Source organism: Chiloscyllium punctatum, chromosome 25 (assembly GCF_047496795.1).
Source record: "Chiloscyllium punctatum isolate Juve2018m chromosome 25, sChiPun1.3, whole genome shotgun sequence".
NCBI classification, from domain to species: domain Eukaryota; kingdom Metazoa; phylum Chordata; class Chondrichthyes; order Orectolobiformes; family Hemiscylliidae; genus Chiloscyllium; species Chiloscyllium punctatum.
This window is the reverse complement of record NC_092763.1, coordinates 59,639,056-59,652,843: the sequence shown is the minus strand read 5'-3', so window position 1 is coordinate 59,652,843 and position 13,788 is coordinate 59,639,056. Positions and strand designations below refer to the sequence as shown.

The window sequence follows — 13,788 nt, the reverse complement described above, 5'->3', positions numbered from 1 at the left end:
ATTGTAACTGGAACACTGAAGGAAGGCATAACAATGCATGATGTGAAATAATTTAACTTGAATCTATGCATTGAAGTATTGTGCCTTTGTTTAAAGAAGATTATTGTCATGTCTAAATTGTCTATTCATCAGCATTCTTTACAACCACTGTGTACAAATATTTTTATTAGCTTTGAAAGTGCCATCTGATGTTTAAAGTAGGGAGTGTTGTACATTGATTTCTTGTGTTTCTTTTTATAATGACCCTTGTTTGATCATATTTGGCACTGACTATTCATGTCTATGCATTAAAATATGAATGGTTGTTACCTGGTTTTTAACATAGTGTTTCCTGGCCAATACTCTAGTTCTCTGTCGTAAATGCTTGCCAATTTGATAAATGGAGGCAAGCTTACAAAGTAGAAATCTTCTGTTCACACAATTGGAAGTAATTTTCATTCCAACAGAATGTTCTCTTGTTTGCAGAGTGCTCTGGAGATGTTACTGATGTTTATGCTCTTTTACCACTGACCTTGTGTGACCCATCAGTTGACTAGGTTCACTTCCTTCCCAATCCTGCATTTTCAACTTGTTGTTGCCCCAGTTGACATTTCTGTGTGGTGCTGTTTGGGAACAGGCAATCTATCTCTGTGTGAGAATGGTGGAAATTCCAAGGACAATCAATTAGGGAGAAGATCATTTGTGAAAAAAGAGTTATCCTTATAAAAACTAGGCGATTGGTTTCTTCAGTGCCTTTGGCTGTAATTGATTTGCTGCATTATTCTTGACATACTTTAATTTTCTTTCTTCGTGTGCATTGTCTGCAGGTTGTGTGCTTCTTTATAAGCAGGACTTTACCAAAAACCTGGGCTTGTGCTGCATCACGTGTGCTTACTGTTCCCAGACCTGTCAGAGGGCAGTGACCAAAGAGCTGGATGGAAATACATGGGATTTCTGTGGGGAGGAATGCAAAAGCAAATACCTACTGTGGTACTTCAAGGTCAGTAGGAAAAGTTGCATATCATTAGTTTTCTGGCTCTTGCATTCACCCTCACATTTTTTTTTTCCTCCTTTTCTTTCACCTGGTTGAAAGAACTTCAAGGCTTTTCATCTGTAGATTAGAAATCTGTGATTCACTGAGTGTATGGATTGTTGTGGGAGATTTTTTATTTCCACCCCAAGAGTGTTGTCAAAATGAAATGCTCACATGACTGCCCTGGGAGAGGGGGGAGGTAAACTTATTGTAGATTGAATGTGGCACCTTCATGTTTTGTGCAGCTTGTACTATACCAGGCAATATTCAGTGGAAATGATAAGGTATGAGGTTTAAAAAATGAATATCCTATCAAGCACTTTGAATAAAAATAATTTCAAATCTGCATAAGATTGAGAATTTGTCTGTGTTGTTCTAATCTTTGGTTATTTCCACTCTTTTGTTCGTTGAAAATCTCATTATATCTATCCAATCACTCAAGTTACTGCAGCACAATTTTCTGAGTGATTCATAAAGCTATGATAGCTGTATGAATTTTTCACTGTGGAACAAGGTGTTGAAGTTTTTTTTTAGCTAATGAATGTGAGACTGTTTCTCTTTGCCACAATTTTTGATATTAATTTTAAGTTCCCTTTCCATCCAATGTTCTTGACATACACGGTTATGGAGAGTGAACAGTTAAAAGGAAAACTAAATTGCTTTTATAACAAAAGCAAATTTAATAATGCAAAAAGGAACAAGTTCAGATAACCTAAAAGAAAAACTGGCAGATTTGGAGACAGACACTGGGATTTTTGGGTATGTTCTAAATGTAATTCCAGGAATAGCTAAGAAATTGGACATGGAAAATAATGTCTACTGCAGAAACTCAGCAAATGTGGTATGTTTCAAGTCCAGTATGATGACTTCAAAACTTCTTCGTATTACACTCAAACGTTAACTCTGTTTCTCTCTTCACAGATGCTGTCAGACCTGCTGAGTTTCTTCAGCACTTCTGTTTCAATCTCAGGTTTTCAACATCTGCACTGTTTTGCTTTTGTGAAAGGGTTTGGAGAAGCTTGCTGAGATGAAATTACAGATGCTGGACTACAGCATCAAGCATAGCTTAGAAAATCTAAGCAAAATATTAGCAAGGCTAGCTAGCAAGATAATCCGTGATCTTGTAAACAGATCCCTATATGTAGATGTTAAACTGGTCATTTGGCTTTCGGAGTGTGATGGTAGAAATGAAAGGTTATTAGGGCAGGAGTTGAAACACTGATTGTTTTGATAAAGGTATTGAAATAATAGCAAAAAGAAAAGTGAAAGAAGACAGGAACGTGAGAGTAATTCGTAATGTGTATTTGATGTGTGGTCACCTGAGGTCAGGTTGTTCTCAAAGCTATGTATGGTGCATGTCTTGTATTTAATATGAGACCTAGACTTGAGGATGAAAAATCTTCGAGGAGAAAGTGAGGACTGCAGATGCTGGAGATCCGAGCTGAAAATGTGTTGCTGGAAAAGCGCAGCAGGTCAGGCAGCATCCAAGGAGCAGGAGAATCGACGTTTCGGGCATGAGCCCTTCTTCAGGAATCCTGCTGCGCTTTTCCAGCAACACATTTTCAGCTCTAGACTTGAGTATATCAGTGTCAAAAGATAGCGAAGTTACAATATTTGAGAACTTAGTTAATTTGCTTGGAGGTCTCCAGAAAACACATTCACACAGAATAAGCTTACTTTTCAAAGAAAGAAGAGAAAATGTATATATAACTGTAAAACTCTGAACAGAGTAAATGAGTGCAGAGAATTGTCAGTACATGTATATGAACCATTAGCAAGGTGAGTGGTTTTAATTTTTTTTATTTTGAAAGTGAAGAATCATGCATTTTAGAAGTAGAGGCATAAGAATGTAAATCACAATAATAACTGATTATGCTGCAATTGGGATGATATGTCCAGTTTTGGGTGCCAAATTTGTGGAAGAATGGGAAATCCACAGAAAAGGATATGGCAAAAGTATACTACAATAATGTCAGTTATGAGGGTGCACCAAAGGAACATGAAATGTGACAAGTAGGCTTAGAATTGAGGGATTTTACGAAGGTCCTATTTTTGGCAACCGATTATGGTATTTGAATGCTTTTCACAAAAGAGTTACAGGAATATAAACAAAAAAAAATAAAAATTTAGATTAAGGGAAAGAGATTAGGATTAAAAAAAAATGGCTTTTTTCTGAAACCCAGCAAAAGAACTTTGGGCCATATGGCTGCATTTGCTGCCAAATTATTTGTTTAAATAGTTGAATAATTTTTAGTCCACTTCTACTGCCAGTATGTCTGTGAAGGTACGAGTGAATTGAGTGGTAGCTCTAGGAGAATCTGCTTAACTGAAGAACTCCAAAAGGTCAAAACTATGACGAGGACCGTCGATCTGAGAGGTGGTGTTGTACTGTGTGATGAACCATATCATTCCTATTTTGCGGTGCTTTAATGTTGTCAAAAAGGAGAAAGTTTTGGATGAAAAACCTACAAGTTGTACTATTGTTGAATTTTCTTGAAATGTTGCATATCCTTACTTTAGCTACCTTAATGGTTTTTTTAAAAAAAAACTCTTCCACTGTTTCTCCACAGGCACATTGTGAATCTGGATTATGCAGCCAACCTTAAGAGGCGTGAATGTTTTCTTACAGATGATGTTGTATTTAGGACATGGAATCTCACCATCTTGTCATTCAGACTTGCCTACAAATCTTACCTTTTCTCCCCCCTTCCTCACAGAGTAATGGATCTGTGGAACAGACTCCTGGCAAAAGCAGTTAATGGTATCGAACTCCGTCAGAAAAAAAATGCTGGATAAGTATCTGGCTAGGAATGCGATAAAAGATTAGTTAGGTGCAGACAGAGATCATCAAATGCTCCATGGAAACAATGGTTCCTGTGCCGCTGGGACCGTGAAACTGTCATCTGCGGAGAGCATCTGGCCAGGTTTGAGTCACTCTGGATAGATATTGTGGAAGCATGTTCAACCTTCTTGGGACAGGGAGAAACTTTGCAGAACTTTCCCTCAGGTCATTAAATAAAAGCCCCTGGTAGGGCAGATTGTACACTGTCTGTGGATGGAACAAGCTTGATGGATTGAATGGCCCTTTTCTCGTTCCATGCTTTGTGTTAACAGCTGTGACCTGCCTTGTGCAACATGTTTGTTTGGGTGCAGAAGGTGACTGCTTCCTAATTGTTCACTGTGTCCTTCAGGTAGCCAGATGCCATGCCTGCAAACGTCAGGGCAAGCTTCTGGAAACGGTACACTGGCGCGGGGAAATTAAACACTTCTGCAACCAGCAGTGCCTCTTGCGCTTCTACAGTCAGCAAAACCAACCCAATCTAGCGACGCAGAAGGGACCTGAAAGTCTACTCAACAGTAAGTGGGTAGAGAAAGTCGCATGTTGTAGGCAGTGGACGTGATACACTAGTACAGCAAATGGCATCAGTGTATCAACTAGTGCATTGCTATAGTTATTGATCTATTAGCTATTAGTAACCATTGAGATGTGACCACTTAGCCATTCTTAGCTGATGTTTGCAAGTTCTAATCTTTGCTTTATCAGCTGTTATCTGTGCATCTCTGTAAACTTGCAGTATATGTGTCATTGTAGGTCATTCTTCATTCACTTGGCATAATCATGTAGTAGTTATTTAGGGCTTTGCTGTCCCTTGTGTTCATTATTAGATACTAGATGAAAGCGCCTCCTATTTCAAATAAATTGAGAGATTAACCTGGTGATAAATGTATCTTTTGAGGAAGAAACATGCGCAAGGATGATTTCAGCCAGTAAGGTAACTTTACTCTTCAAATAAATACTTTAGATAAAGCAAAAGTTGGAAGTAGTTTTTGAAGTATAGGTCCTCCCTTTTACATTTAGAATTACATTTTCGCATGTATTTGCTCATCATTACATTTTCTTATTCTGTGGAAGAGGTAGCATGACTGCCATGAATTTCCAAAAAAAATTTGAATTCTCTCTGTGATAAAAATTACCATGTGCTGTTTACACATCTGCTTGTAAGAAGTTTTCCCTGTCAAGAAGGTTTTTCCCTTCCTTTTATTATCTGGTTGCATTCATTGATTGGAGAAGGTTAAACTTATTGATAAACTGTATCATCTTGACTCCTGACTGGTGCTTGCCTCCACTTTCTCCTCAAGATAAAGTGAATCTTTTCTTGGTCCTGTCCTACAGCAGTATTGCCAGACTGACAACTGAGTACCTTGTGCTGAAATGGATGTGTAGTTGTTGATACTGTTATTGTCTTAGAGTCCTTGTTATATTAAAGTAAATCAACGTTTAGTGTTTTGCATACAGACAACTTTTCATGTCATGTGAATCTTCTGTGATCTCAGTATGGTGGAAGAAATGAACTTTTATGTTTGGAGACCTTCCATGTCCTTAAGATTTCCTAAAGTACCTCATAGTCAAGGAATTCCTTCTGGGAAATGTAGCTTATTATCCTGTATCAAGCAATTTGACTACAACAAAGTCTCACACCTCAAAGAATAACAATACATTTGATTTTGTTTTTGACTCTGCTGGTTACTGTTTGTTTTTGACTGGTAAAGTGGGAAATTTAGCCCGTTCAAAATGAACTTTAAATGATTAGGCAAAGTAAGCAAACCTCCACCTGTTGTTTAAATCAAAACCCAATATCTTTAATGCAATATTTCTTCACTGGATGTGTCAATCTTGATTATGCACTGTCATTCTAAAGTTTGAGTTTGAGCTTGATTTTCCAGCTTTGATGTGAGAACAGACTCTCTGTAAATTCTGGCAGGCATTTGATGAGTTGCTGCATCAAAGATTAGTGTGGAAAATAAAAGTTCAACGTAGAGATAACTCATTGACATGCATTGAAGATTGTCTGGCTGGCAGGAAACAAGTGTATGCATAACTTTATCTGATTGGAGGGATGTGACGTGGAGTGCTGCAGAGGTCTGGGCTGGGATCTCAACTTACAATTTAGGTGAAGGGAATGAAGATCTAGTAGCTCAAGTCATAGATGAGACAAAGGCAGGTAGGAAGTTATGTTGTGAAGAAGACATAAGGAAGCTGCAAGCAAATATCGATTGGTTGAGTGAGTGGGCAAAAATCTGTTCAGTTCCCAGTATAATGTGGAAAAGTGTGAAATTATTCACTTTGGCAGGAAGTATGAAAAACAATATTATTTGAATGGAGAATAATTGCAGAATTCTGAAGTGGAGAAGGATTGAGGTGTTCTTATGTATCAGTCACAAAAATGTAATTTGCAGATACAGCAAGTAATGAAAAAGGCTAATAAGATGCTATCTTGTTTAACAAGAGGTATTAAAGATAATGATGTTACGTCTCAGTTGTACAAGGTATTGGTGAGATCACATCTTGAAGAATGTGTGCAGTTTTGGTCTACTTATTTGAGGAAGAACGTAAACGAGTTGGATGCAGTTCAGGACATCTATATTGATAGCTGAAATGTGTACTCTTAAGAGAGAGGTTGGATAGGCTTGGCTTTTTTCCCATTGGAGTTTAGAAGAGTGAGGGGTGATTTGATCAAAGTGCACAAGACCTTGAAGGCCTTCACATGGTGAACATGGAAAAGATGTTGGGTCAGTACAGAACTTGAGATACTGTTTTAAAATTAGAGGTCACCCTTTTAGGGCATAACTGAAGAGGGTTGTGTGACTGTGGCACTCTGCCTGAAGGTTATTGAGTACTTCTAAGACACAAGAAGAAAGACTCTTGTTAGCTGTGATATCAGATATTATTGTAGGTAAATGGGAATGTGAAATTTGAATCAACACATCAGCCAAGATTTTGAGTGTTGGAGGAGGTTTAAGGGACTGAATGATCTACTTCTGCTCCTATTTAGATTATATTATATTACCACTGAGCCACCATGATACATCTCATGTGTTGGTAGTTTATGTTTCTTCACTGCACTTCATAACCTCCAAATTTGCCATGAGTTACTAATGTACAAAAGATTTTTGTGCTTGCCTTAGATTAAGCAGTTTAATCTCAAATTAAACTATCTGCTAAAATAATGAAATGAGACACTTTCTGCTTTTACAATGTGTTAATTTTATTGCGCTGTAGATTACTTTAAATTTTAATGGGTGTTAGTGCTTCACGCTTGAAGTTCTTAAAATGAAGAAATTTCCATCAAGTGTGTACACAGTTGCAAGTTCCACTTGCACAGATGTCCTTGCACTAACACAAGTAGACAGCTTTTGAAAGGATGCAGCTATTAATGTAAACACCTTCTTCTGAGCAGATCTTAGTGTTGTTTAAAACATTTAGTTCACTGGTTTTGTAATACTTCCAAACAATCTTCAAAGGTTTGCCCTGGTTTACTAATCTACTCTGTTTGCTGAGGTTGAAGACCCTGGTGTATAATTCCACGGGTAACGTTTAAGTAATGTGAAAATTGGTGAGATTTCTGACTGTAGGACATGTAATAATATCAGACCCTTGCCTAAATTATCCACTGGTCCTCACTGTAAACATTTCATACAGGATCTGCTAGATTATGGACTGGCATATTGGAATATTGGCTGTGTTTCTACTTCATCTTTTTGCTTTGTCCGAAAGCTAAAAATCTAACCTCGTACGTTCACTTCTCTCCTGACTCCAATTGCAATGACTCATGGCTAGTCTGCACTATCTTGTACCGATAAAAATATTGAGTTCTTCATCTCTTAGCAGTCTTTGTAGTTGAATGAGTGCTGAATAGGTATTCTATAATGCTGTATGTATGCATGTGTAGCAATAAAAGAAAATTATGTTTGAAATAACTTGATCTAAGATATGAACCTTCCATCAGAATCTTTTTAATGAAAAATTCATAGGATGTTTGCATATACTTAGTCTTTTCAAATGCTAATCAACATGCATTGAACAGTTTTATTTTTTCTATTATGGGTTTCATTATAGTAATATTAGAGGCAAGGTTATAGATAGTTGGACATGAGTGGGAAAGTATTCATTTGTTCCAACGGTTCAGATGGTCACTTCATCTGAATCTTGAAACAAACAACAGCAATCTTGTTAAAAAGATTTTTGAAAGTAATCTTTTTGAAAAATAAAATGTAGGTTTGAAATTATTCTGAGCTAAGATAGGTACTAACATCAGCCTTGAACAGCAATACAAATGAGTTAAAGTTAATTCATTATTATGGCTTTGTATATGTCAGTGTTTGTAACCCTGATATCAGTGGAGTGAAGCATAGTTTTTATGTATGTTTTTATATACTGTCCATGTAGAAAACCAAACAGCACTATCTTGGGTTTATCTTCCAAAGTTGGACACCATTTTGAGCTGTTCAAGCTGTAGGGTGAAGTATTAATAATTATACATATGGCACTGATAGTTGTAATGGGAGCAACTTATGATGATGAATTTGGGATCATAAACAATGAATGTATTGTACAATAAAGTTCTCTACTGTTTACAAAGCCAGCATATTTTGCCCGTGTATAATTACCCTTAAGGAGCCACACTTTGAATTGCTGCAATCTATAAGGTACACCTACAATGCTGTTGACCCAGTGACAATCGAGGATTGCTACTGTTTTCAAATCAGGATGATATGTGGCTTATAGAGGAACTTGTAGAAGTTCCTAAATATGAGTTCCTAAATATCTGCTTTGAGGTATAACAGTCAGGATTTGGAAGGCGCTGTTATAAGAATTTTGACAAGTTGCGGCAGTGCATCTTATATACAGTACACTATTCTGCTTTGGTGAAGGGAGTGAATGATGAAGCTGCTCAATGGTTTCCAGTCAAGCAGGTTGACTTGTCCTGGATCAAGATGTTGGAACTTCATTAATCCAACAAGTGGAGAGCATTGCACGATGCTCCTAACATTGTTCCTTATAGATGATAGATTTTGCAGGATACCAAAACTGTGATCTGCCTGTGGAGATATTGCTCATGTTATAGACTTTTTTTAACCAACCTGTTCAGACCTGTTTTAATATGTGTCTGGGAGAAGTGAGTCATGTACCCCAATCTTCTGTCCCAGTGGTAGGGACACTACCATTGTGCCGCAAGAGCCCTTGAGCCACAGTATTATGACAAGTCCAGTTATGTTCCTGGTTAACTGGAGTGCTCATAAAATGTACATGCAATTAGTTATACAGTTGGTAAGATCTATATTTGAAGGCAGTAATTAGTTATTTATCTACTCTAATTAAAAAGCCTGAATACATAACTAATTGCTGTCTTCAAATATAGATCTTATCAACTGTATAATTAATTGTATATACATTTTTAGGCTTTTAAAATTATGTTACAATCTAGATTTGGGGTAGAACTTTACCGACCCCAGGATTGCCAATGAGGAGTGGTATAAAATTCCTTGGATGTCTTCCCACTGCCCGATCAACTTCTGTACTTTGGGCTTGGCTTCTCTACTCTTCATACATTGCATGTTTTTATTTATCAATGTTTCATTTGTGTTGTTGCCGCTAACAGCATTGGGAGTGATTGCAAATCATCCTGTAGGACAGACAAGATATTAAATGGGGTCAGAGGGGAGGGAAATCTTTACAATGCTGTGCAAATATTGTCAAGTAACTAAATAGGGTAACATCTTAAAATGGGACAAAGAAATATGCTTATTTAGCTTTTGCGTGTACTATTCATGAATTTCTGAAAGATTGACTTGAGTACTAAATCCAATTTTTACCTAATTCTGTCTCATAATTTGTTTTTGTTTTAAGAATTACATTTTTTTATTTTAGCTTTTGGTCACTAAACCAAACCTCACCATACCATTCTTGGACTCCCAATGTTGGACTTGATGAAAGGTTTGCAGTCATACCTCTAGGGCACCCAATACAGAAAGGAGGTTGATATGTTGCAGAGTTTTCTGCCACCGATTTTCTTTATAACTGGATTTATCTTAACAAATTGCTGTTATACAAGAATTACCGATACTGCAGTATGTCATCCCGTATCATGCATGCATCCATTCACAATATTGAACATCTCACCCCCATTCTGATGACTTTTAGCTGTGCACAAGTTTGAAGTGGATGTAAGGTTTTGGTTAAATGTGTTTTGATTGATTTGTGTTTCCAGTCTGTACAAGTTGTAGATTAGTTTATTTTGTTGTGGTGTTCAGGTGAAGGATCGTCTTTGCATGCAATGTGTGTAATGAGTTGTAATGACATCACTTAGTTCCAATTTTAATCTTGTTCTAGTTGATTCAATTAGACCTCCGTTTATAGCCATCTTGGCTTAAATTGTCATCTTAATGGGTGAGCTCCTAACTGAGAGGTACTTGGTTGGACTGCCCCAGATTCATTTTCTCTCTTTCAGGTGGCATATGAATATATCCTTTAAGTCCCATAGGTTTGAGCTGTCCTCAAATCCAAATCCTTGGTATCAGTATGCACCTCAATGTCCCTTTTCAAACTTTCCATTCAACTGCCAGCTTTTCAAAAACATTTAACTGTTTTGTTTAGTTATGTATGAAAAAGTCTCAAACACACATGTATGAGAAGTAATTGGCATGTTTGTTTTGTCCCAGCAACTGTTTGGTAGTACGTCGTGCAAATGTTGCACGACTTGCGCAAACTAGTGCAAGTACAGAGATGTGCAGTAGTGACCTCAAATTGTTTCCACATTATTGTGTGGATGATTTTTGAACAGAAAACTTGCTGAAGTTTTGTAAACATGCACACCCACAGATGTGCACACTCTCAAAACGTGCACAGTCACAAACATCGGCTCAGTTTGTTTCAAACAATCTGTGTCTTTTGTTTGCAGATGAGGCGCAGGAGTCTAAGAATGCGACGTCTCCGACTCCCTCTCCGACTCCCTCTCCCACGCAGTTTGAAGTAAGTAAAGTTTTTTGTTTTGAATGATCTTCCACCTACCACAGGAGTGGATTGAAGTGTTTTTTTTAACCATTTTAACTCCACATTCAGTGTGCTTCCTCCCATGCTCTGGGTGCTAACTGAAAAGTTGAGAGATTGAACCCTGAATGTCTCAGGTAAGTGCATCCATATTCCACTCATAATTTTTAAATCAATAGTTCCCACATTATAGAAAAAGTCACCATGGAAATTGGATGCACTTTATACAATTCAGGCAAATTGAACCTGTCATCAAAGGTCAGAAAATCACAACTTTATAATTTCTAAATCACCTAAGTCCTTAATCCTTTATTTTTGTTTTGCTTTGTGTTACTCTGCAGACTGAAATTTTATTTCTGGTTTTGTATAATGGATACATAATCTTATTGGATACGAACAAATGTAAGAAAGCATTGAACAGGAAAAGGCTATATGGCTTATCAAGCTTACTTCCTCCACAGACTGTGTACAATCTGTCCCCTGATGGATTCCATGCCACCGTTGAAATGAGGGAAAGTTCTGCAAAATATCATATGGTCTCCAATAATAGTTGAACAAAACACAATTTCTACCTTGTATTTGTATTAGTCGTTCATAAGTAGTCAGCTGCCCTTCACAGTTCCAGCACTGCAAGAAACACTCTGTTCCATGGAGCATTTGATTTATCTTTGTGCTTATCCTACCTTCAAATCCATTATTAACCATTTATTTTATATAACTTTTATTTATTAAGGAGTTAATCAGCAAAGCATTGGTAAAAAGCAGTGTGAATGCTGAATATCTGAAATAAAAACAAAAAATTGCTGGAAACGTACAGCAGGCCATTCAACATCTGAAAGAGAAAAATAGGTAAAGTTTCAGATTTGACTCTTCATCAGAACTGTGTATTTAAGCATATTTTGTTGGTATTTCAGTTTGTAAAGCATTAACTGCTTTTATTGGGAGTCTCGTGCACATGGGCATTAGGGTTGGGGACGTTAACACTGAAGATCTTAGACTGTCAGACTGTTTAAAATCAAATCTTTTAATTGAATGGAAGATAATTCTGAAGATACATACAAATATGGATAGGTGCATAAATTCAGTGTTCCTTCCTTTCCTGCACTTGTTCTTGGTTTATATTGAGTCCTTTTTGAAAACAACATTCCTTCAAACCTTTTGATTTGACAGCTTCTTGTGGAAATGATAAACTGGAGTGGTAACAGTTGGGGAAGTGAGTTTCTGGTCTTCCTCTGTCTAGTTTGTCAAATGGGATGATAGATTACAGGGCTAATGGAAATGATTGAAGCAGGATTTTGGTGGGTTTGAAGTCATTTCTATCGTAGAGATTAAATTAGAAAAGGGGAGAAGTCCAATAACTACTCCATATTTCTATTGTATAGCTGGACGAAGACTATAGGTGAAGTATAAGCATGCCCCAACTATACAAAATAGGCCACTTTGCAGCTCATATCAACTGTAAAATTATCATTCACGTTTAGCCCCAAAGCAGAAATAATACTTGGGTGGCTGGGCTAGAAACAAAATACATACCTTTTATTGCAGAGCTTTGAAATTGTGTATTTATAAGTTCAAGTGATAACCAGTGCCTATTTTATTGTTATTAAAGGATAGATTGCATTCTCGATTGAGATTCAGAATTTCAATACATTGTTTTCAGTGACTTTGTGATCTTGTTCATATAGCCTTCAGTGACATTTCATTTTTTCTTTTGAAGACATTCCACTCTCCAGTGTGCTGCTCCCCTTCATAAGCCCTGTATTATCCCTGCTGACCCATCCTGAAGTTCAGTCTTGAGTGAAAGTAGTACTGTATCTCACCCAGTGACCATTCATCACGTGTCAGCTTGGACAGCGTATGTGAGGGGGCAGCAAAATTCCTGTTTGATTCTGTTGATTCTTCTCATGACCCTTCCACTAAACTCTTGAGCAGGCATCACTGGATAGTAATTCGAAACAGAACCATGGCTGAGGTTGGCTGACTCAGAACAGAAAAAGAATTCAGTTTGGAAACTTGGTTGTCTCCATGATGCAGTCTCCCATCCAATCCACTCTGGCTAATTTTTTATTTTTCAAAATTCATTATTCCAGAAATGTGATAACTCTCCTGTATATTTCTAATTTTAAAATGTTCCTTATTAGGCATCTGTACAGACTCGGTCATCGAAACAACAACCGCCACCTCCACCACCACCACCACCGTCACCACCATCTCCACCTCCTGTGACACTGAAGAATAAGGCTGTACTGTGTAAACCCTTGACTCAGAATAAGGGCATCTCCTGTAAACCTGAAATGAAGTCCAAAGGATGTCAAACAGGTAAATGATCAGAATGAAGGGAAATTGTTGTTACTCATGATAATAAAGCTAATTAAAGTAATTTGCTGTATATTTGTTGAATTCCTTTAAAAGCATTTCAAAGAAACATTAGCTTTTAATTGGTCGGGTGCTGGCAGGTGGGGCTAGATTGCGTTGGGATATCTTTCTGCATGGACGAGTTGGACCGAAGGGTCTGTTTCCGTGCTGTGCGTCTCTATGACTCTAATTATCTCTCAAATTTTTGGGTTAGTGAAATTTGATGTGAGGAAACCAATATCTCCATGAGACGAAGTTGAACTCAGCAGGTTAGTTTTATTTTAAAATTTGATAGTGATTGATACCTGGAAGTATATAATTTGGTTCTTCCTTTTGTTATGGCTTGTAGTTTTGCTCTCTTAAAGTCCAAGAAGTAATTTTGAGCATATCTGCCACATACCTGGACTGAGTATCCATCATCAACTCTGCCAGGACCACATCAAGAGTACAATAGTATATTTGTCATGTCTAAGTGACATGACAACCAGAGAATGAGTTCAGATCCTGCAGATGCAACTTCAGCATTTGAATTCAGTGTCAAACAAATTTTAAAATAAGCAGGGATCAGTATGAGTCATCATGAAACTCTCAT

The 13,788-nt window shown here is 37.3% G+C and overlaps 1 protein-coding gene across 4 annotated transcripts in view; it reads left to right on the top strand.

Annotated features, from left to right (window-relative positions):
• The window catches only part of LOC140495980 (zinc finger MYM-type protein 3-like), a 141,481-nt gene that overhangs the window by 85,409 nt on the left and 42,284 nt on the right, over window positions 1-13,788 (top strand). For 3 of the 4 annotated variants that reach the window (XM_072595358.1, XM_072595355.1, XM_072595357.1), the window contains exons 12-15: window positions 807-979; window positions 4,204-4,369; window positions 10,753-10,823; window positions 12,983-13,160. In XM_072595358.1, coding sequence (XP_072451459.1) covers window positions 807-979; window positions 4,204-4,369; window positions 10,753-10,823; window positions 12,983-13,160 — 588 coding nt within the window. The remainder of the gene's footprint in view (window positions 1-806; window positions 980-4,203; window positions 4,370-10,752; window positions 10,824-12,982; window positions 13,161-13,788) is intronic. The other variant, XM_072595359.1, reaches the window with a different exon arrangement.